Source organism: Hippoglossus hippoglossus, chromosome 11, assembly GCF_009819705.1.
Source record: "Hippoglossus hippoglossus isolate fHipHip1 chromosome 11, fHipHip1.pri, whole genome shotgun sequence".
Taxonomy (NCBI): Eukaryota; Metazoa; Chordata; class Actinopteri; order Pleuronectiformes; family Pleuronectidae; genus Hippoglossus; species Hippoglossus hippoglossus.
The window spans coordinates 2,722,778-2,745,567 of NC_047161.1; the positions used below are offsets into that span (position 1 = coordinate 2,722,778).

General features: G+C 46.5%; 2 protein-coding genes across 31 annotated transcripts in view; one reads left to right on the plus strand and one right to left on the minus strand.

Moving 5' to 3' along the window:
- LOC117770959 (tapasin-like) overlaps positions 1 to 22,790 on the plus strand; it is a 1,175,540-nt gene that overhangs the window by 711,515 nt on the left and 441,235 nt on the right. The window lies entirely within an intron of this gene.
- macf1a (microtubule actin crosslinking factor 1a) overlaps positions 1 to 22,790 on the minus strand; it is a 183,517-nt gene that overhangs the window by 65,348 nt on the left and 95,379 nt on the right. For 19 of the 30 annotated variants that reach the window (XM_034600777.1, XM_034600774.1, XM_034600779.1 and 16 more), the window contains 31 exons: positions 22,541 to 22,653; positions 22,060 to 22,166; positions 21,588 to 21,707; positions 20,751 to 20,846; positions 20,219 to 20,346; positions 19,956 to 20,049; positions 19,394 to 19,548; positions 18,878 to 19,181; positions 18,460 to 18,588; positions 18,269 to 18,346; positions 17,322 to 17,483; positions 17,018 to 17,122; positions 16,663 to 16,758; positions 16,120 to 16,245; positions 14,321 to 14,473; positions 13,428 to 13,439; positions 11,618 to 11,772; positions 10,996 to 11,122; positions 10,705 to 10,888; positions 10,442 to 10,608; positions 10,179 to 10,357; positions 9,942 to 10,080; positions 9,641 to 9,834; positions 9,343 to 9,502; positions 9,067 to 9,150; positions 8,864 to 8,971; positions 8,673 to 8,771; positions 8,377 to 8,499; positions 8,165 to 8,256; positions 7,804 to 7,939; positions 13 to 5,769 (listed from right to left, as the gene is read on the minus strand). In XM_034600777.1, coding sequence (XP_034456668.1) covers positions 13 to 5,769; positions 7,804 to 7,939; positions 8,165 to 8,256; positions 8,377 to 8,499; positions 8,673 to 8,771; positions 8,864 to 8,971; positions 9,067 to 9,150; positions 9,343 to 9,502; positions 9,641 to 9,834; positions 9,942 to 10,080; positions 10,179 to 10,357; positions 10,442 to 10,608; positions 10,705 to 10,888; positions 10,996 to 11,122; positions 11,618 to 11,772; positions 13,428 to 13,439; positions 14,321 to 14,473; positions 16,120 to 16,245; positions 16,663 to 16,758; positions 17,018 to 17,122; positions 17,322 to 17,483; positions 18,269 to 18,346; positions 18,460 to 18,588; positions 18,878 to 19,181; positions 19,394 to 19,548; positions 19,956 to 20,049; positions 20,219 to 20,346; positions 20,751 to 20,846; positions 21,588 to 21,707; positions 22,060 to 22,166; positions 22,541 to 22,653 — 9,682 coding nt within the window. The remainder of the gene's footprint in view (positions 1 to 12; positions 5,770 to 7,803; positions 7,940 to 8,164; positions 8,257 to 8,376; positions 8,500 to 8,672; positions 8,772 to 8,863; positions 8,972 to 9,066; positions 9,151 to 9,342; positions 9,503 to 9,640; positions 9,835 to 9,941; positions 10,081 to 10,178; positions 10,358 to 10,441; positions 10,609 to 10,704; positions 10,889 to 10,995; positions 11,123 to 11,617; positions 11,773 to 13,427; positions 13,440 to 14,320; positions 14,474 to 16,119; positions 16,246 to 16,662; positions 16,759 to 17,017; positions 17,123 to 17,321; positions 17,484 to 18,268; positions 18,347 to 18,459; positions 18,589 to 18,877; positions 19,182 to 19,393; positions 19,549 to 19,955; positions 20,050 to 20,218; positions 20,347 to 20,750; positions 20,847 to 21,587; positions 21,708 to 22,059; positions 22,167 to 22,540; positions 22,654 to 22,790) is intronic. The other 11 variants (XM_034600785.1, XM_034600784.1, XM_034600788.1 and 8 more) reach the window with 5 other exon arrangements.

Below are 22,790 nucleotides of genomic sequence, written 5' to 3' on the forward strand. Positions count from 1 at the left end.
ATTTTTTCTCACCTTGCCAGAGACTGACGTCCCCTCTCTCTTTGACTCAGTCCCTCGTCTCTCTCTGACTTCCTCCTCCTCCTCTTCCTCTCCCCAGCTCTCAGTGGTTGTATCAGACTCAGTGACTCCAGCTGATTCAGACTCTGTTGACGTTTCCTCTGAGAGCAAAGGTGCAGAATCTGGAGACTCCACATGTGGCTCTTGTTCTTTTAAGACCACACCAACTTTCTTCTTTTTACCCTTTCCAGATGTTTTTACTTGTGCGACAGGAGCGACACGCTGAGCTGTGGGTTGTTTGTCTGGTTCGCCTGCGACAGCTTGGACGGATTTACCTTCGCTTGTGGTTCCTGAACGAGATTGTTCTTTCTCAATAGACGTGACCTCTGCAACTCGTGCGTGTTCCTCAACGTGAGAACTGGGTTCCTCAGACCCATGTAAACTCTGTCGACTTGTCTCAGCTTCTTTATCAGTCATTGCAGAGATCTCAGGTTTGATTAACGTATCACCAGCTGAAGGTTGGACGACACCAGCGTCAGTATGTCTGTCCATCCTCGGCTCCTTAGTCAAAGCTGAGCCATCGACATTTGGTTTGGTTGTTTTTGTTGTAGTCGCCTCAGAATCCTCTTTCTCCGCATCAGGCTCAGCTTTGTCCGACACATTCGGACCCTTGGACTTCTTGTTCTTCTTGCTTCGTTTGCTTTTCTGAATTTCTTTCGGCTTCACTGACGGTGACACCTCGATGTCTTCCTTTCCAGAACTGACCTTTCCTCTCTCTTGCGGCGGAGCCTCCAACAGTTTGGTCTCCATGCCCTCGTTAACGGAAAGTTCCTCCGCGGTCATATCTTCTTTGACCTTTATCACTTTCGATTTGTCTTCTCTGACACTCGTCTCTTCCTCGTTTTCTTTCAACGAACCATTCAGCCTCTCGACTTCTCCGACATCCTGACTCTCCACTCCTTTGTTAGCTGGCAGAGTTGTTGCCTTCACTTCTCTTGCAGTCGTGTCTTGAATCTCCTTCTTCTCCACCTCCTTCCTCAGGGCCTGCAGCTCCTCAGCAGCCTGTTTCTCACTCACTCCTTTTTCAAACACCTTCTTCAGGATGCTCTCTTTGGCTTTCAGGATCAAAGCGGCTTTCTCGTTTTCCGGTAAAGCCGATTTCAGAGGCAGCTCTGGCTCCTTCGCTCTCTCTCGTTCTGGTTCCTGAGAGACAGAAGCCTTCTCTCCGACTTCTCTCTCCTGCTCTCTTTTTATCTTCTCTCTCTTATCACACTCTTCTACATCCTTAGAAATCATAATTTTCTTTTCACCCTTTTCTGGCTCTATAATTTGTTCAGTGGCTGGAACGGTTTCTCGTGTCTGTTTCATCAAATCAGTTTCATATTCAATTTTCAAATCAGTCTCTGCTTCACGCTCTCCATTGGGAGGTTCTAGGGAAGCTACTCGACCATGAATTTGCAATTTCTCCCTTTTGTCTTGTGATGGAACGCAATCTGTGACTGGATCTGTAGCCTCAGGCCGTCCTTCGATCTCTGCCTCTGCTCGGTCGATGTCTGATCCCTGTTTAATCTCTGCAGGTTGTGTTTCACTTTCTGCTTCTTTACCCTTTCCCTTGTTTTTATTCCTCCTCTTTTTCTTGCCTTTGCTTTCTGTATCTTTGACTGGAGACGTCACCATCTGGCCTGATGGCTCAGATTTGATTTCAATCTTTAAAGGTTTCTCTCCTTCCACAACTTTACCATCATCCCTCTGTTCCGTCACATCACTCTTTCTATATTCCTCCTCTTTCATTTTAGACACTTCAGTGTTGTCTTTGCTTTCTTTCTTGTCTCTAACCTCTGCCGCCACAGGACCTGTCCGTTTTACTTCAGAAACACGATGAACCTCTGATGTCTCATCACTGGGTCGACACTCTCTTTCCCCAACAAACACAGGTTCCCTGTCTGACTTCAAAATGGCAGCTCCCTTTCTCACCTCTTCCTGGGAATCTTTGCCAATATCACAGACACTTACCTTACCCTCACTTATCTGCACTTTCTCATCAGGCTCCTGTTCAGGACGCCTCTCTATTCTGTCTTTCTGTGGTACTATCTCTCCGATGGCCTGCTGAATCCTTCTCTCAACATTAGCTGCAAAGTTACACAAGAGGTCCATGGACTGGTCGGACTCGATTAAAGACTCTCCTGTTGACAACGGCACCTCCACTTTGTCCTCATTCACATCGTAGTACGGTGACTTGTCTGATACTAAAGACATTACTGTCTTTTCATCTTCCTGTGCGACTCCTGAACCTTCCTCTGAGTTTCCATCTGACCATATTGCTGGACTGCTCGACACTGACATTACAATAGCAGGGCTGTATGTGCTGCTCAATGAGGCAACAGGTGTAGAACTACCTTCATCACCTTCAATCTTTGCAGAAGCCACTTTGTTCTGAATCTCAGCCGCCGTGTCACTGGAGATCAGTCCGACTGCAACAGCATCACTGAGACTAGAAACCCGTTGTCCAGTCGAGGGATCGACTAAGCCTCCTTTAAACATTTGGTTGGAGGCTATTACTTTGACCATATCCTCTCCGACTAGACCTCTTTTACAGGCTTCAGAGAGAGGAAGCCTTTCTCCAGTCTTTATATCAACTATCCCTCCACTGTCTGCCTGGCTTTGGAGAAGCCTCAGTGCTGGAACTGGGTCAACTTGCTTTGAGCGAATTGCCTCAGGAAGGTTCAACCTGTCTCCGGTTTGCTCGTTCTGAACTCCTCTGAATGGCTTCACCTCCAAGAAACGTTTGCCTGTTTCAATATCGATCCTGCCCTGGTTAACAAGTTCTGAGTAAGGCACAATTCGAGCAGTTTGAGGGTCCAGAGCTCCTTGTGTCACTGTGGGAGAGGCCATGGCGTCACTGGCCATGTTCTCATGCAGGAGACCTTTAGAAACAGCCTCTGTCAATGTCAGTTTACGTCCAGATTCAGGGTCTAAAACAGCTCCTGTCGATGCCTGGAGTGCAACAGCATCTGGGTGAGATGAGGGGCTGACTTTGCCTTGGTAGACCCACTCTAAGTCCTCCAGGCCAGGAGCAATAGACCGATCCACTAATCCTCTATCAACAGCATCAGCGACAGAAAGCCTCATTCCTGAAGCATGATGGATTACACCACCCTCCGCCACCTGCCTCGCCAACACATGATAAGCCTCCTCTGACCTAATCAACCCTTTTTGAAGTGCTTGCTCCAGAGAAACTGGAGACTTAGACTCTGGGTCAATGACACCTTCCATCTGTAGCTGTAAACTGGCTTTTTTGAGGGCGGTTGTTACATCTGTATCTTTCCCTTTGTACGCCTTCTCTAGTGCCACCAGCTCTTCTCTTTGACCCTCCTCAATCAGTCCCAGGTTTGCTGCGAGAGTGACAGAGACTTTCTTATCACGGCGTAGGTCTACAATTCCCCCAGAAGCCACCTGGGCTTCCAGGAGTCTATCAGCAGTGTCGGGGTCAATCAACCCTTCTCGAGCTGCCTCCCTCACACCACAGATCTGCCTTTTCTCTGCGTCCACAATCCCTGCAAGGGTTTTATCTGACTGCAGGACACTCCACATCAGATCTTCATCTAGCAAACCCTCCTGCATGACATCCGCCATGCTCAGTGACTCACCACTGCTGGCATCTAGGAAACCCCCAAACAGACCTGCCTGAGCCATTAATTTAACTGCAGTGTGGCCGGGGAGGACACCCTGGGCTACTGCCTCATCAGGAAGCAGCTTTTCCCCTTCTTCTGTCATCAGACCACCCTGCTTTAGCTCCAGGACCAACCTTGACAACTCAGCATTTTCTGCTTCCATCTCCCCTGCAGCTACAACCTCAGCTTTAGCAATCCTGGGATCCGTCTCTTTTACAGGGTTTATATCTTTCCCACCTACAGATTGTTTTAAATGAACGTATTCACTTGTTTCTGCTTCCAGTGGGATGGGTTCTACCAGACAAATCCTATCACTGGGTTTGGATTCAGTTTCTACCAGCTCCTCTGGGCTTTTAGCAACAGCCATTAAACTTTGAACGTTGGTCTTTTCTTTCTTCTTAGCTCTTACTTTTGCATCTTTATCGACCTTGATTCCTTCTTTTGTTGTTAAATCACTCTCTATCATTATCAAAGATGGTTTCTGCAACAATTCTCCATCATATCTTTCTTTTAGACTACTTGTACCATAGATCTCAAAATCCTTGCTTGGTGTACCTACATCTTCTCCCTCAACTTTAATCTGCTTTCCACTCACTTCCACTCTCACCATCTGCTTATCTGGAGCAAAAGTGCTTCCAGACTCAGCTTGATTTATAAAAGCAGCGTCTCCAGGAACCAGTTGAGCAGCTTCGACCAACTCCGCCAGCTCAGGGTCGAGCAGCACCAGTCGTTTTCCAGAATGAGCATCCACATAGCTGTGAGTCATGAGGTGAAACAGCAGCTTGTGTTTGGCTTGTTCTTGAGGATCCGTTCCACTTGTTGGTGTAGCATCACACAACATGTCTGCAGGAGCTGGAGAAGATGGAGGTGAAGAGGAACTGGTGGAACCCCAGCTCGAGCGGTTTAGAGACGGCGTGCCGGACTGATTCATGTCGACAAGAACATCTGGGATGTGGGTGTCTTTGAGGAAACCGACGACACTGGGCTCAAGGGACGAAGCAGGATGGTTTAAGGGCAGCACCTGGAGAGTTTCAGGTTTGTACAGACCCCCAATGGCATGACGCTGTGCTAGGATATTTCTTGCTAGTTCTCCTGAGATCGCTCCTTGTTGAAGAGCCTCAGCAATGGGCAGACGTTCTCCAGATTCAGGCCGCAGCAGACCCTTGAAAGCCCGAAGAGACTCGAGGACCAACAGAGCCAAACGAGAGGAGAGAAGGTCTCGGTGAATACCTTCTCCCAAATCCAGGCGTTCTCTGCTGAGAGGATCTATAATTCCCCCAGTTTGCAGCTGACGTGCTAACAATGCACAGGCTAGATCCTGATCCATCAGCCCGAGACGAACAGCCTCGTTAATGGTCAGTCGATGGCCAGAGCGTGGGTCGGCTATACCACCGGCAAAGAGCTGAGCTTCAAGCAGCCGCACAGTAACTTTGTGGTCGATGAGACCTTCCTGGACGGCGCGGAAGATGCCGACTTTCCTTCCAGAGCGGAGGCAGACCGTCCCTCCGGGTTGTTGTTTGACAGGGAGGAGGAGGAAGCCGGAGTCGTCGTCGAACACACAGCGCTGTTGTAGCTCACACAGGTGAATCTTTTCCGCTGTGTTTGGATCGATCAGCTCTCGGTGCTGAAGCCTTGACTGAAGTTTGGTGACAGTTCTGGGAGTCAAGAGCCTCATGTCCTCTGCTTTCTCCAGACTTATCAGTTTCCTTGTCGAGACTCTCAGGCCTCCGGTGCTCATCTGGAGCTCCAGAATGCGGAGTCCCACCTCCTCTTCGATGAGCCCGACCTCCATGGCCGCAGCTACTGGCAGCACAGGTGGTTGCTGGTCAACTTCAGGTTCAGTGTTTCCCACCAGAATCAAGGCATTCTCCAGCTCAGACAGCGACTCCTGGGTGCGGGCGTCGATGAGGCCTTGAGCGAGACCTTGTTCCAGTGTAAGACTCCGTGGGGAGTCGGGCTGGACGAGCCCACCCAGGACGAGCTGGGCCTCCAGGAGCACACGGCAGGTGTCCTGGTCAATAAGACCTCGCTGAGAGGCTTGGAACACTGGGAATGTTTCCACTGTTCCCAGGTCGATTACTCCAGCGATGGCAACTTGGTTCTACGTTAAGAAAGAAAACATCCAATTGAGATTCACTCATGATGCGGTTGGTACTAAATGTATTATGTTATTCTTTTATGTAACAATATTATTCTATTGGCAGAATCAGAAAAAGAAGAAAACTTTCATGATACAATATTTAGGATTTAATTATTTCTTTCCGATATGTTCTTTTCTTTGAGTTCTTCCATACTTACCACTGCTATTTTAAAACAAGCTCTAAGCATGCAACAGAGCAACCAGGAACAGAAAACGCACAGGGAAGCTCTTAAAGTAAGCAAACATGTAAAAGAACACGAGAGGTATTCAGAAGAGAATAAAACACATAATTTTTGCAGGCAACAGTGATAGAGAATGCGAGCGCTACTCACCGTACGGGCTCTTTCCACGGCACACACACTAAAGGGGCCGGCTTAGGGCTCGGCAGAGCGAGGCACGACAGGTGAGAAGCTGGTTGTTAGCATTCTGCATGCCTCTCTTCAGTCTGACTCCTAACACTGCACTGACTCTACACCCGCCCTCTGACCTCTGACCTCTGACTGGGAGCTGGAGAAGGCTCAGGAAATTAAAACTACCAATTCATTCTTGGGTCTGAGACTTTAGATAGAAACTGAGAAGAGTTGGGACGAATCATTCAATTAATATACCATCGTATATCATAATATGTGCGTATCATTGGAAAGGTATTGTGATAGTACTGAATAGTGATTGATTCCCACTAACTGACTGAACACTAAACTAAACTGATCTCATTCCTTAGGTCGTCTACAAATGTCCTGTTTTTATGTTTTCCATCTCTCGCTCTGATCCTCGGCTCAGAACTCGGATGTCCACAATTCTCCTTTGGCAGCTGTTAGTGGTTTTTGAGCAAAACGCTGGTTTAAGATGTCACACATTAATAGAATGCATTAGAACAAACACAAACAATATCATTCGCGCACACACACACACTCTTGTGATCTGGACACAACATGCTCAAATGGTGAAGTGAGTTTTTTTTTGCATAGCTGGCCTCTGGTGCACTGATACTGAGACTCTATAAAAACATCTACGCTTCAGTGAGAACTTTTAAAGTCACATATAAATTCTATGTAAAAACATTCACATAGGAACCAGTTATCAGGGGCAGCTGTAGAAACATCAGAATTATTATTACTCTCAGACACTCGACTCCTCTCGGACAAATGTACGATGAGTCTACACGAGAACATGAGAACTGACCGTGTGTGAACGTGTGACTGCACATGTACGTATGGAGAGTCAAATAAATACTGAAATGAAATATGTGGACTTTATGCAGTGGCATTATTTCACCACCACATAGAAAAGAAATGTGATTCTACTGCAGCTACAGAGATGACAGTCACATGAAGCTAGTTTACAGATGACTGGTTCTACCGATGAATCTACGACCCGACTGCTCGCATGACTCGGGCGCGCGGCACCACTGAGGCCATGTGTTAACCAGGTTAGCAGTTCAGCAGATGTGTTTTCTGATGATGATGATGGTGACAATGATGAAGACCAGGGTGATGACAGTTAATGACATGACTGCAGGAGACCAGTGAGAGAGTGGAACATGCTGAGGCCCAGTTCAGACTGTGACTTTTTCACTGAATTCTTCCTATGCAGACATTTACACTCGAAGTATGTCGAGTTATGATTTGTAATTTATTTTCTTAATGATGAAGCAAGTATAAAAACTAAAAGAACACACGTCTGAACGGGGTCTGTGATGTTTGTTAAACCGAGTCGATGGGTGAGATTCATCAGTAGTGGTGATGTTTGTCAAAAATGCTTTGTGAACACACAACATGCCGTATAACACACACACACACACACAGACACACACTTTAGCTGGCCCACACACGCAAACTCACACTTAGCTTGCAAGCGTATTCACTCAAAACAACCTTTTATGAAAGCACCTTTAAAATGACACTTTGTGAAGCTTGAAAAGGCCGAAAATAAACCATTTTCTGTACATATGTGGAGTCGCGTCTCCATCTCAGTCCATCCCTCCGACCTATATACCTTTCTCTCCTCCTCTTTGGCAAGTTGTTGCTCCAGCTGCTGCAGCTGTTGGGTGGAGCTGTCACACATCTGGCTGTAGGTGGACTTGAGCTGGTCCAGCTGAGCCTCCACCTGAGCACGCTCCTCTGGGGACAACCTGCAGAGGACACAGGGGAGGAGAGAGTGACACGGTTCCCTTGGTGTTCCTCACCTTCTCTTGAGGTTTTAATACATATTTCCAAATCTGGAATGAACATAAACCTCTGAATTATTTGTTTCTATTCATAATTTCCACGTGTGTTTCTCAGAATTGGTTTGTAGAACACGGGTAAAGTTGGTGTAGTGCGACATGCGTGTGTCCATGCGTGTGATCTGAACTTACTTGCTGGCTTGCTTTGATAATAGGAAGACCTCTGTGCTCCTTATGGCTTCAGCCACCTCGTCCTTCTTGGCTGCTAGCTGTTCACTGATGGCCTTTACACAGATCAACAATAAGCTCTTTAGCACCAAAATCTCTTTTCACAAACAATACAGCATTTAAAATGTTTGCTCAGATCTTCTGGGGCTTAAAGTTGAATTAAACTTCTGTTCTACCTGTTGCGCTGCGAGTGAGGACTCAGCGTTGGGGCCGCCGGTCCGTCCCTGGAGGCCTTTGACCCAGCCCAGCAGATCTGAGACCTGTCCGACCCTGGCCTGCTTCTCCTCCTCCACCTCTTTCTGCACAGATTAAAGTGTCGACACATCTTCAACATCACTAAAGCTTCAGTACAACAGGAGAAGGACTTAGAGTCAGTAATTAATATCCTACTGATCAATTACAGGCAAATGAGAAAAACTAATTTCTCAAATTTTAAAACGAAACCGTGTTTTACAGTGAATCAAACTCCCACCTCTTCTTCTTCTAGTCGTCTCAGAGCATCACTGATGTACTTCACGTGTTGGGTTGTCAAGGTGACCAAGGCCGTGTAGCGTGTGCTTAAATCCATGAACTGGAGATAAGAGATTCATATAAGTTACAACACTCGAGTTAGGGTTATTATGGATATTGGTCGAATCACCGAAGTGTCGTTTCTATCATCACCTCCTGAGTGATGGCGTCAGATGAAGAATGCATCCTCCTCCTCTTCACAGGTGACTTGTGTGTCGACTCTACAAAGGCTCTATACGTCATCAGCTGCAGTTCGTAGTCCTGCACCAAACAGCCATGATGGAGCACGAGTGAGTAAAAACATGTATAAATATTTAGACTATTTCACATATTTAGTTTCTGATGCGGTCTCTTACCTTCACTGAGGTGCAGTACTGTTTGGAGTGAGTCTGACACTCATCTAGTTTGGTCTGGTTCTGTTCAATCTCAGCTACTAATGCCTGAAAAAACAATAAGACAAAAATATTATAAGTCATTTATTTAAGTGATGTGTAGGTTCCATTTTGTTTTTCTCTTGTTTTTCCATCATAAAAAACACAAATGTCTTTATTACAAACAGACTGAATCATTTTGCAGAATCGATCCAAAGCATTTTATTATTCAGGACGATCAAAGACATCCGTGTCCCTCACCGTCTGCTGGGCCAGCTGCTCCGACAGAGCTTTGCTGTCGCTCTGTCCAGGTTGTGTGTTTTCTTGTCTCTGCGTCGTCTCCTCGATCCACCGGATCAGAGCCGAGTGACCGGCTCTGTACTGGTGCAGGTCCGAGCCCAGAGCGTCCAGATCCGCTCGTCTGCGGGGAAACAGGAAATGACTTTTAGAACATTTAAAGATAATAACAGAGTAGCCTGAGTTTTATATTCAGTATTTGTACATGAAATAATCTGAGGTCCTGAGTGACAAGACCTCGTCTTCACCCTGTGCTGCTCACCGTGTCTCCATCTGTCTCTGAACGCCACTCCACCTGTCTGTCATCTGATTGGCTCTCTCCTGGTACAGCTGCAGCTCAGGGCTGCGGTCAGGGTGGAGCTTGCTGAGCTGAGACCCCGCCTCTTTGGCCCGACGCACAACGGACTGCAGAGACAGGAAGATGTCCCCCTGCTCGCCCCGTTCATCCTCCCACTTCTGGAGGGAAACAGAACAGAAAACAGAGAATGAGGATCAGAGTCGAATAGATTCACGACACGACGCCTGTTCTTCAGACGGTCAGAGAATGATGTTCAGTCCTTTACCCCGAGTTGATCCCTGAGGTTTTGAATGGCCGTGGTGTCGGCAGGAACGATGTCTTCTTCACTCAGTCGGCTCTCGTACTTCCTGACCTGGCTCTCCACGTCATCCAGGCTGCGAATCAGGACGTCGACGGTCTTTAACCTGCAGCGGCAAACAAACAAACCAAATTAAATACCAACACACTCTTGGTTCACATCTCTGAGTTGAGCAACGAAACAGAAGCGCGAGAGTCCTCTCACTTTTCCAGGTAGACACACGAGAGGTTGTGCAGTTTGTCCGTCTTCTCCACAGCCTGGTTGAGCTCAGACCGAAGGACGGGGACGCTGGAGGACGTCGGCTTCTCCTCAAAGAATTGGACACAGCGACGGGACACGTCACCCAAACCAGAGCGCAGGGCGTCGAGCTCCGACTGCAGCTTCTGGAGAGGAGAGGCCGTTTAGGAAATTAAAGACAATTGCCCGACATAAAAAGGGTGTCGCTGCCAGATGCGTCTCAAACCGACCTCTTGCTCTGCGATCTGCACGGTGTTGTCAGCAGTGTCTCCTGACAGCCTGCTGGGGGGCGGAGTCTGAATGCCCCTCATCAGCCTCTGCTCGGCCTCATTCAGACGCAGGGTGATGTTCTGCAGCTCGGACAGGTACGACCGAGAGACTGACTCGTCCTTCTCAACTGGAGAGACAGAGAGAGACAGGAGACCGAAGTGTTACTTCAGCCTCGTTGCAAACATTTACTGGTTTTACCCGAGCTACAGTCCCAGTGTCTCACCCGTCTCCATGTTGAGCAGCAGGTCCTGACAGTGCTGCTGGGCCTGCTGAACGTCCTGCTCCAGCTCCCGTCTTTCCACCGGCGTGAACAGAGAGCTCTCCTTGCTGTCGGACAGGAAGTCGGCCAACTGGGACTCCAGGTGGTCGAGGACCTGCTGCCGCTCCGACGGAGACTGGCATCGAACCTGGGGGGGGGGGGGGGGGGGGGGGTGAGACGCGGGAGGAGAAGATGAGTACGACCAAGCAGAGGAAGAGAGAAGAGAGAAGAGACACATGAACACACTCTTCTCACCGTGTCCAGGTTCCATGTAGAGACGGCCCTGACGTCTTTGAGCAGGTAGTGCCAGGACACCACACTCTTCATGTTCACGTGGAGCTGGTGCCACAGAGACATGACCTTCTGGTACAACTGCTCCGTCCTGAACATGAAGAACAGGAGTGTGACTAAAATCATTATCCACCGTATTGTACAATTTCTACGATAAACCTGAAAATATAAAATTCAATAAACCTAATACATAAGAACATGCTCCTTTAAAATTCTACTATCAACTATTAATTGACTCCTAATTACAGATCCTCTAAAGTTCAGGATAAACTATGTTTTGTGTTTGTTAGTAAAATATGTTGTTTTTACAAATCCAAGTAATTTTTCACTTATTAAAACATCAATAACCCTGTAATTGTTTTATGTGTCAAGTATAAAAACTAATGAATTACTTTTCCAGTTTTTATTTCCTTTTTAAGACGAGAATGCAGAGTTTTAATGTGTGATGATGCGTAGTTTATATTTCTAGTTGTTTTCTTTTATTTGCTCCGTCTTTGAGCATTGTTTAAAGCGCTATTTAAATAAAATGTATTATCACTGTGATTACTATTATTGATAACATGAATCTGAGGTTTATGAGTCTGACCTGCTGGCTGTGTCCATGGCCTCCTGGTTGGGGGGCGGGACGGTGAAACACACCGATGGGACCATGGCCTCGTTGCCCGTGGGACTGATCACCTTCCACTTGGTCCTCTGAGAGTTGTCCTCCAGGACGCACTCCTCCCCTCGACTGATCGTGATCTGAGAGGAGGTGGTCGAGCCGAACGGATGCAAAGAGACGGGAGGACAACGGAAAAAGAAGGAAAAAAAAACAGGGAATGGAGGTTATGAAAAGACCGATGTGGGGAGTGAGCAAAGAGGAGGCGACATCCGGAGAGAGGGAAGAGGAGGAAAGCGAGGGAGGTGAAACCAGGGAGGAGAGAAGGGAAAACATGTAAACCAAAAGCTGATCGCAAACAAACTCATAATGCAACACAAAACGCAAACATTCATGGATTTCATGACGTTAGCAGAAGGCCTAAAATGATATGAGGTTAAAGAAGCTGCCACGAGCAAAGTGTGAACTACAAGAAGCTGCTAAAAAACTCAGAGCTTTTATTGTGGAAGCAGCGAATGTTCTCCAAACCCCGAGCGAGGTTTAGTGGAGCCGGGCCTGGATTTCTCAAAAGTGATTTCTAAGAAACCCAGCGTACGACAAGAGACGAGAGAGTTTGGGATTAAAATCTGTAGAAATTCACCTCTCAAAATAAAGAAAAGGTAAAGCTGTGACTGTGAGAAAGAGTTTCAGGACATTAAAAGCTGCACTGCCCCCCCCCACCACCCTCTCTCACCCCTTCCCCGCACACACACACTTATCAAGTACGTCAGAAAAGCAAAGCTGTGCACAGACACAGTAAATCCATGAAGTGTTAATCAAAGCTTAAAGCTGTGACTTGTTGTCGTCTTGCTGACTGAATGAGCCTCAGGGACCGGGGCCGTGTGAGATTCAGTTCAGCCCAGTGGTTGCTACCGGCTCTTATCCACTGATCCCAGTCCACGACACCGTGAAGATGCACGAGTACTGGTTCATATCGTTCTCTGTGTGACTCAGTACAACTTATATTAGTTTACAGAGAGGTTAGAGGAGAAAACCCTGAATCAAAAAGTTTAATTTAGCTTTTTGAAGTGTTATTCATATTCAATTTCTCAGGCCAGGGACAGTTTTTTGGTAAAAAGCAGTTTCACCACCAGGGTGTGAAGTATTTTAAAATGTGTGCAGGTATTTTTACTTCCAACAAGGAGTTTATATTTTCAATGTGGGTTGATTGTTTGTTTGTCAGCAGGATTACGAATTAACTACAGAACAAATCTTCTTGAAACTTGGTGGAAGGATGTGTTACTGGTCAGGGAAGAACCCAGTTTGGAGCGGATTCGATTAACGGGGCGAATTTATTCCTCTTTCTTTAACACTTTGAGAGTTTTTTTTTACTTTTTTGTGAAGTTTTCCAGAAAATAATGCAGAAATCTTGATCCCTGATATCTATGAGTGTGTTCAACTTGGTGAATCGTGATTTTATCTTAAATCTAAGGGACTGTTGGGCCTTGGTGGAGTTATGTGCTCCACTGGTGCTGTAAACCACTCTGTGTCTCTTGTCTGTGAAATAAACTATACTTATTTACTTATTATGTATAAAACAAATCTACATTAATAAGTGGACACACGGGGATAAAACAGCAAACAGGGTTTTTTGTACTACTTCCTAATACACACCCACTGTCCTGTCAGTTGAGCAGGTGTCAGACTGACAGTGAGCAGAGGTTGTACGACACCCAGCTGATAAGAGAGGAGCAACCACCGCAGAGTGTGAGCAGTGTACGAGTCTGAGGTGAGAGAGGGAGAATATAGGCAGCTCTACCTGAACGTTTGTCTTGCCAGCCCAGCCGACAGACGAGAGGGAGGGAAGAGGATGAGGAAGAGGACGGAGTGAGAGGTACACGAGGGAATGGAGAGAGAGGAGAACACACAGGAAAGTGAAGGAGAGAGAAGATTATTTTCTTTGGTCATGTGCAGATCAGTGATGCAGCAGAGACACAAAACCTCCGTCCTCCTCCACCTGGACACCTCACACATGCTGCACACGCCTCAATGAACAGATTGACCCTGCGGAGACACAGCAGACTAAAAATAGCAGCGGCTGCGTGTCCGTGCCGAGCTGCAGGAGGATGCTGGGCGACGGCCTTCAGTTCAGCCCGCAGAGGGGAAGGGACAGATGTATAATTGATCAGCTTTTAGATTCCCTGAGGACATCCCGGCTGAGTGAGAGGCCGAGAGAGACTTCCCTGGTTTCTATGTGTCGTCTTCTCATCAGTCCTTACTTGGCTGTTATCGGGGCTCTTTGGAAATGCCAGTTAAAATAAAGTTAAAACCGCTGGAGACGTTAATTCCTCGGCTACAGTCTAAACATCACTAAGGACCATTTAGACTGAGGGGAGGAGTCCTGTGGATGTTTTCATCCGAGCGTGGAGGGAACTTGTAAAATAGAGACGCCACAAAGTGGTTTGTGGGAAGGACTTGGAAGAGGAAGTGCCGGGCAGAGAGGAGGTTGTTGGTGGTGAGGGTTAAAAACAAGAGTGGTGAGGTCAGAGGGGGGGGGGGCTGGTGCTGAATATACGTGCACACACTTGGTCCTGGTCGTCTGAGACGTTCCTCATTAACACTGAGAGCTTCGACAGATTTCAGTATCAGAAGTGCACGGTCTCTTTTTGCTGAGGAGGTAAAGACAGACATGTGACACACGACTTCTCGTACCTCTATTTGTCTGTAGTCGCAGATGGCCCTGATGGGCGTGGTGGCGGCCAGGTTGCTCTCTGCGCTGCGGGGGCGGAGCTGCACCAACGTCTTGGCCCGGCCCACCAGACTCGCCACGGTGCTCCGGTACTCGATCAGCTGCTCCTTCTCCTCCTGCAGGAAGGAGGAAATCATCCGATATTTAAGCCGCAAGATGTCAGCGTTCCTACCCGATATATATCGGCTTAATTTTTCCAGTCTTTATATAGAGAGCATGGTCCGATCAGACTTTAGTAGAAGTAAAGAGAGATGAGATGCGAGGACTCCTAAACATCAAAGATTTAACTGTGTGCTCTTCACTCTGAGCATCAGAAATACATTTCTGATCTGTGATGCCCCCAGCAGAGAGTTATTAAAGATTTATCATAGAGCGAGAGAAACAGGGAAGAGAGAGAGAGAGAGAGAGAGAGAGAGAGAGAGAGAGAGAGAGAGAGAGAGAGAGAGAGAGAGATCAAGAGAGAGAAGCTGGGGGGTGGGGGGGGGGCTGTGTTAACAACTTTAGACGTTACACTTCAGAAATGAATTTCACACTGAGATGACTTTCACTGCAGTCAGCAGCACTGATGCATCATCAACAGCTCAGTTGACAGATATAGTTTAAACAGTTATGAATCATGAAGCAGGTCCGTGAGGAGATGGAAGTAAAAAGTAAAACCACAAAACAAAACTTTTAACAAAAGTAAATGAATTAGGTTAATTGATCATTTTCTCTTTTGTCATCAGAGTCGAACAGAAGGTGAATCTGTCTGTCTGGTCCTCCCAGTTAGAGATGGAGCACAGTGAAGTGGACGGACACACACACACACACACACACACACACACACACACACACACACACACACACACACACACACACACACACACACACACACACACACACACACACACACACACACACACACACACACACACACACACAAATCTGACTGCACTAAAATCGGTGAAGACACCAGTTGTTTGTGACAGGGAGTGTGTGTGTGTAGGTGTGTGTAGGTGTGTGTGTGTGTGTGTGTGTGTGTGTGTGTGTGTGTGTGTAGGTGTGAACCTCCTCTCCAGCCACAGGGGGGGGCTGATTCAGCGAGGCCGCTCTCCACCAGATGACTTCACTGTGTCATGTGGCTGCAGCTGCCTGAGCCTGAGCTCAACAACCAGGAGCGTTAACACACTGTCGACCTCTGCTGCTCCTGTGCTGCTGGTTTTAAACCACAGCGTCTCTGATTCTTACTGGGAGGTTCGCACTGTGCACACAAGGTGGCAGCATGACACGACTTGTAAAGGGGGAGCACCCAGCAAACTGAATAATCAAACTGAGTATCACTACTTTATTACCTTCAGACATTATAATTCCATCATAAAATCACATGAGGAAAATGTATAAAAAGGATTTTCAGAATTTTTTTTAATTGGATGTATTTGTATCCAGATTATGAACTAAAACTGGAATTTACAAATATCACACACAAGTTCTTTATCGTGAGAAAAATACGTTATGATTTGGTGTGAATGAAAAACCCTTCTGTGATTTCTTGTACTGAAATGGAGACTTATTGTTGATTGACGTCTTTTTACTGACATGTAAGAAGGTGAATGATTGTTGTCAGCAGCCTTTCCCGTAACATCTCCTGCTCCATGTTAATTACAAACGTGTTTCAGATTAGTCTGAAGGTTACAAAGAAATGAAAAGATGCTGTAGATTGGTCTGAGGAGGAAAACGTGAGATTTGTCCTGTTTGAGGACGGACACGAGGAAAATGAAAATACCATGGAGTCCTGCAGCAGGTCCTCCAGTTTGGTCAGCCTGCTGTTCTTGTCACACGTGTACTGTCTCTTGATGGTTTCCTGGAGCTGACGCAGGTACGACTCGCAGTCCCGAGCGTCACTCACGAACTAAAACAATAAAACAGAAATGAGTAAAAAGACGGGGGGGTATAAAGCACGTACAAAATGCTCTAAATCAACGTTTCCCAAAACCGGAGGTCAACCTGAGGTGGAGAAACAAGGCAAATAATAAAATATGTCATGTTGGATTTAAGATTCTTTGTCCCCACGTGAACCCTGAGGGGATTATGACAGATTAGCTTCTGCATCAGTTGCATCAGAGTCATGTTCATGTCGGGGATGTTTTTCTTTTTTAGCTCTAATCAGTACATTTGTAGTTAATCAGGGTCCCAAGTCTCGGGCACAGTTATTTTAGGGGTCAGGGGTTGAACAGGAGTTGGGAGCTCTCCCTCCTCTAAATGATTCTGGACATTTACAACGTTCGTCTGAAAATTAATAAACACAAATCAAAACGTTCTGTCTCACCTGGAAGTAGGACGTGTTATCTTTGAGATGTTGCTCTACACAAACACAGAGCTGGTCCACCCACTGCCACTGAGTCTGCAGGGCTGCACTGTATGCCTGCAGACACACACACAGCCAGAGGAAGGATGACACATTTATACAACCCCACAAAAACACAAAGAACCACGTGTAGAGGTTTGTACTATTTCACAAATACCACTTTCTCCAAAAAGGTCACAAGTCAGTGACACTCTGTTCGATGCAATGTTCATCTGAGGACTTTTTTAAAGTGCAACAAAACAAAACCTCACGTGCACTTTGAGCCGACATGTTTAAAAGGTCGATTCAGCCCGACTGAATTAAATCAAAGCTTCACCTCCACGGTCTGTTTGGCCGGATGGTTCTCCAGACACAGGCGACTCGCCGTTTCCTGCAGGGACCTCATCACCTCTCGCTTCTCATCCAGCTCTAACCTCATTTCCTGTGAACGGAGCGGGGAGAGAAGGACGGTTGATTACAGGATCGTTCAGGACACGGATGTTATCATTGTGTTGTTTGTTTTTTGTGCTTTGGTGATCGTCTGTTATTTCTCTTTTTGTTCCTGGTTCACATTTCCCCCGACTCTTCCCCGGAGATCAGCAGCGTGCACAGTGTCTGTTTCGCCGCCCTCCTCCACTCACGCTGTATAATTCTCTCTTGGCGTTCATGTTGCTGTTGCTGTCGCTCCAGTCGAAGGCGATTTCCTCCTCCTCCCTCTCGTTGAGCCAGATCAGCTCCTCAGTGCAGTGCGACACGAACGCGTGCAGGCTCTCCAAGCTCCGCAGGCGCCATGACGAATGTTCCTATGGCAACCACACAAACACATCATCACCATGCCGATCAGCAGTGGCCACAGAAAGTCTAAAAAAACCATCCTCTCCTGTTTTCTTTGTTTGATTATACTGTTGGTTTCAAGGACCTGACGATTAGAGAGGGAAACAAACACTGAAGCAAAGAGTCCGTTAAATGTGAAATACATTATATTATTGAGCCAATATTCTTTACACTGTTTAAGAAGGTTTGAACTGTGTTTATTTATTCTTTAATTGAGAATTTATAGTATTTTTACGATATTACTCGGAAATTAGTGACATGGCTAATATCTTCTCATTAAATTCATATTCTCTCTGTATCATTAATCACACACTGGTACTTATTAAACGTAGTATTTGAGAAACTTTAATACCACAAACATCTTGGTTTGTTTTTATATTCAATCACAGTATTCAAGATACACACGATTAGAATATAACAGAGAGAACATAAAGCTTTAAGAGATTAAAAAGACTTAAACGTTATAAACTGGTGTGAATATATATACGGAGTCAGAAGTTTATAACATATGAAGCCGAAAAATAAATAAATAGACAAGAGTAGAAGTGAGAAGAGACAAAGAAATGAAAAGGGAGAAAGAGGAAAAATGAGAGAGGGGTAAAAGCGAGAGCAGATGCAGATTTGTGTGTTATTAGCATGAGAGAACTGTCATGCCTTAATGGGATTAACTGAGGGGGGGGGGGGGGACTGGGAGACAAAGAGAGAGAGAGAGAGAGAGAGAGAGAGAGAGAGAGAGAGAGAGAGAGAGACCAACCAGTAGTTTGCAGTATTGATGCTCCAGCTTGGCCAGGGTTTCTGAGTAACTGCTTTTGAAGTTGGGGGAAACTTTTGCCTGGAGGAGAAAACAACGCAAGTTTAATACAAACCAGCTCCCTCTATATATGTGTGTGTGTGTGTGTGTGTGTGTGTGTGTGTGTGTGTGTGTGTGTGTGTGTGTGTGTGCACCTCATAGCTGCGTGCCTCCTGCAGGCTGCTCAGTAACTCCTCGACTGCAGTGTGGATGTCGTTGTGCTCCTGGAGGTTGTTCTCTACCGAGGGCAGGTCTGCTCCCCACTCAGCTCGCTCCAACAGCTCCTGACGCACAGAAGGATTCACAGATCAGTCTCCACGGTCGGTTCAACGTGTTTTCAGGCTCAGGATTTCATTTTGTTATGGTGATATTGTTAAATTGGTCTCATTTTAAACAGAATGTCTTTGTGTGCAGAACTGTTGGTTGAAGAAAACAAGGTGTTTGCAGGTGTTGTATCGTCAGTTTTTTCCTCTATTTGTCATCAAACACAGAGATGATCCCCAGATTAATCAAATAAAAAAGGAAGCAGATGAATTCATAATGAAAATCTTGGGTAGTTGCAGTTACACAGACCTGCGTCTCCTCCACCCAGCCCAGCAGCTCGTAGATGAACCTCAGGCTTCCTTCGTCCTCTGATGAAGACATGGCCACCAGCTGGGAGCGGGCCATGGGTCGCCGCAGGAGCGCGGCTCCGACGGCTCCCACAGCTCCCACAGCTCCCAGCAGCGTTTGCCCGAGTGACAGGCCGCTGTCGGTGCCTCGCTGGCTGGTGTGCTCGGCCCCGGTGCTGCCCAGAGCCGGAGAGAAATGTCCTTTCCTGTAGACACTGGAGCACTGAAGTCTGAGGGAGACCAGCTCCTCCTGCAGGCAGGACGCTCTGGTGGAGGAAAGAAAACATTCAGCTTAAAAGAGCTATGCAACTATGCAAATTGTTGACCCATAATCCAGTATAATGAGCTGTTTGTGTTACTGCTCATTAAATTAAATTGTCCACTTATGGTAATTAATCATCGACGGGTCACGGTGCTGGACCCGAACCCGTCACTCATTGTTCAGAGGAGAATCAACACGGCTCCTCTCCTGACTCACCTGAACGCCAGCTGCTCCACCTGGTAGTACTTCTCCTCCCGCAGGAGCTTGAGCTCCTGGTTGAGTTGTCTGATCAGAGACTCACAGTCCTGCAGGTAACAGGCCAGCTCCTTCTCACACTGCACCACCTCGCCGCTCTCCGCTCGAGACATGTCCTGCACATTAGAGGACGGAGGGTTTTATCAAGCCGTGCGTTTCTGTGCTCGCTCGGCTTATTTGCTAAGGCGCCAAAATAAGCCCTGTGAGAAAAGTGCAGCAGCAAACACCAGCAGGATTTATACATGGGAATAAAAGCATTAAGAAACGGGTGTCATGATGCTTTTAAGGTGAGTTTGAGTCGCTGACAGGCAGAGGGGAGAATCTGTGTGTTTGCAGAAAGGAGGTAAAGTGATGAGTAAATATTTATTGTCCTGGAAGAGCACTTGCTTTTACAGTGTGCACACATTAAAACATTAGAAACTACTGGGCCGAATTAAGGAAACCAGAGGACCCTGCATGTGTGTGTTGATGTGTGTCTGAGGAAATGAACAGGGTGTAAGATCAGAGAGGGGTTTGTACTCACAGCCTGGAGTGTGTTTTTGGCGAGGGTGAGTTTCTCCTCACAGTCCAGAGCCATGTTCTGGATCTTGTTGGCTCTCTGGAGCAGCAGCTCTAGCCTGAAAACACACAAACACACACACACACGGGGGTTTAAGAGGTATGTCCCTGAAAAACACACTTAATGAGAAGCTGAACACGTGTTTTCATACATCCTGGAGAAGGTTGAATGGACCTGAGTGTGTGTGTGTGTGTGCGTGTGTGTGTGTGTGTGTGTTGTGTGTGTACCTCTCCACAGCCGGCCGCAGGGCCTTCTCTCTTTCCAGCATCTCCAGGATGAGTTTCCCCCACTCCTCCTCCAGGTCGTTGGGGTGGAGGCCCTGAGGAAGCTTAATACGACCGAACTCCATCCACACCTGGACACACACAGCAAACTCCATTAGAAGACTCTATTACATCAGAGATATATTAAAGTTGAATCATAGGTCGCATCACACACACACACACACACACACACACACACACACACCTCCACTCACTAACATCAGCTGAGTGAGAATAAAGGAACAACTATCATCAGCATCATGAGTTTTCGTACAATCACACGATCTGTTGCATTGAGAACATCACGACCATGGAAACGACCTCAGGACACAAATGTAATGCTCGAGTCACAATTGACATTGACCGTCACGTTAAATCCCCCGGAGCCGAGCCGCGTGTTGGTCACCTTTTCCTGCTCCTCGACCTCCTGTTCTCCTTTCACCTCCTCCCCTCCCTCCCTCCCTCCCTCGGCTCCCTCCCTCGGCTCCCTCCTTACCTCCAGCAGTTTGTAGAGTTGCTCGATGTGACCTTTCTCCACCTCCTTCGCGGGGATCTCCGTCTCTTTGAAGTGGACGTACTCGTTGTAAAGTGCCTGAGGGAGGAGAGCGTGAAGGGGTCTGTGTTAACACAGGCTCCATTAGAGGTCAAACACAAAGTCACAGCCTGTTATTAGACCTAAAAGGTTTGTAATCACAGCTCCTGTCCCTGAGAGCTGAGTGGTCACTAGACAGTTTCTCACCGCTCATTCTCATATGTTTAACTTCTTCCTTCCCCCTTGCTCCTTCTTTTCCTTCAGACATGATCTCACAGCAGCTTCCTGTTTCACGCTGTGTTTTATTTCTGCTTTTTGGAAAATGATGCCTCTGCTGATCAAACAAATTCCTCGTAATCTGAATTCTTCACTCTCTTTCTCGCTTTTATTAAACCACTGTCCTTCCCTCCCTCTGTCCCTTGACTCTGTTCTCTTAAGGTTTTCTGGCTGCTTGCTGGCGGGACTGAGGAAGAAAATCAGGAATTGAACCCTCACCACAGCCTAAAGGTTTGAAAAAACGGTTGTATGCATATGATGATAATTTCAGCACCCAAGATATTAAAATTACACAAACTTCCGTGATACATTCTGGCTGTTAATGATCAAACTTTCAATCCAGAGGGAGATTAGTTTCCTGCTTTTCTCTGCTTGTGAGAATAAAAGTGGTTTTACAGATTTAACAGAGAAGCAACGAGAAACTGTTCAAATAAGAGGAACAAACCTCCACCGGCTCATGAAGAACTACAGAAAAAATCTATTAGAAGCAAAAACCATTAACGAGACAGAAACTTGTGTAAAAACCTTGAGCTCCACAGGGTTTTGTGGGAAATTCTTGTTGGCCATGAGGACTGTGTGCTGGCGGCTCCACTGGAGCAGAGAGGAGAACCTGGACTGGTATTCTGACCAGCGCTGGTCCACCTCCTGGTGACGGAGCGAGGGACGAAGGGATGGATGAAAAGAGATGTCAAATTCAAAAACTGCTTCATTTCTGTACAATGTAATTTACAGTAAATGACAACAACACCATTAGAACAACAGCATCGTTATCTGAAAGTTCCAGGTCGTTACTCGTGAAGCTGCACAGTTGAAAAACAAAGAAAATGGAAATAACGTCTCCGCTGTGAATCGAGTGTAAAAATCAGAAGGCTGAAAACAAAATGATTTAAAAAGGAGATGTAGCAACTCTATCTAATGCAGTAAGATTGAAATGTGGTATAATATAAACTGTAGATGAATGTTCAGACGCAACAAAAACAAGTAGGATTTCACGTACGTGTGCAGCGATGCCCTCTCCTCCCTCAGGGATCTTCGGGAAGGCATCGTAGATGGAAGAGACGTAGGTGATGACCGACTTCTCATCCGGAGAAGCAACATCAACATCTGACCAGAGAGAGAGAGAGAAATATGGAGAATTAGAGAAAGAAGACTCAGATTTGTATTTTAAGACTTTCAAATAACCTTTGGCTTTGAACATTGTCCAAAATGTCACAAATAACAGATTTAATGACAATCTGTGAGGGGATTTAATGTGTTTCTGAGGACGAAATACTAAATAAAGGCTGTAATATATAAGAAATATCCAGTTATCCGTGAGAAGTAGAGTTTTGAATATGAAAATACACGATCAAGACAACAACAGTAGTTTTATTTGTAGGATTAGAAGCTTGTTAGAATCTTAAATATCATGTATGATGGTAGAAACCCAGCCCCTGTGTTACCCTGAGCGCACAGAGAGTCAGTTTATTGAGTCTCACCCTCGACGTCCAGCAGCCTGGTCACCCCTAACGACTCGCCGATCTCGAAGGCCTGTTCCAGGTTCTCACAGTTACTCTGCCGGGACACCAGCTCCATGTCGATCAGGTCGGGCCTGGAAGACACACACAGAGGGGACGTGACGGTCGGCAGCGTCTTCAGAGAACACTTCTGACTTTACACGCATTATCTTTGGTGAATTACAGTTTTTAACTCCCTTGAATCAATATTTTGTGGAGTAAATCCACTGAG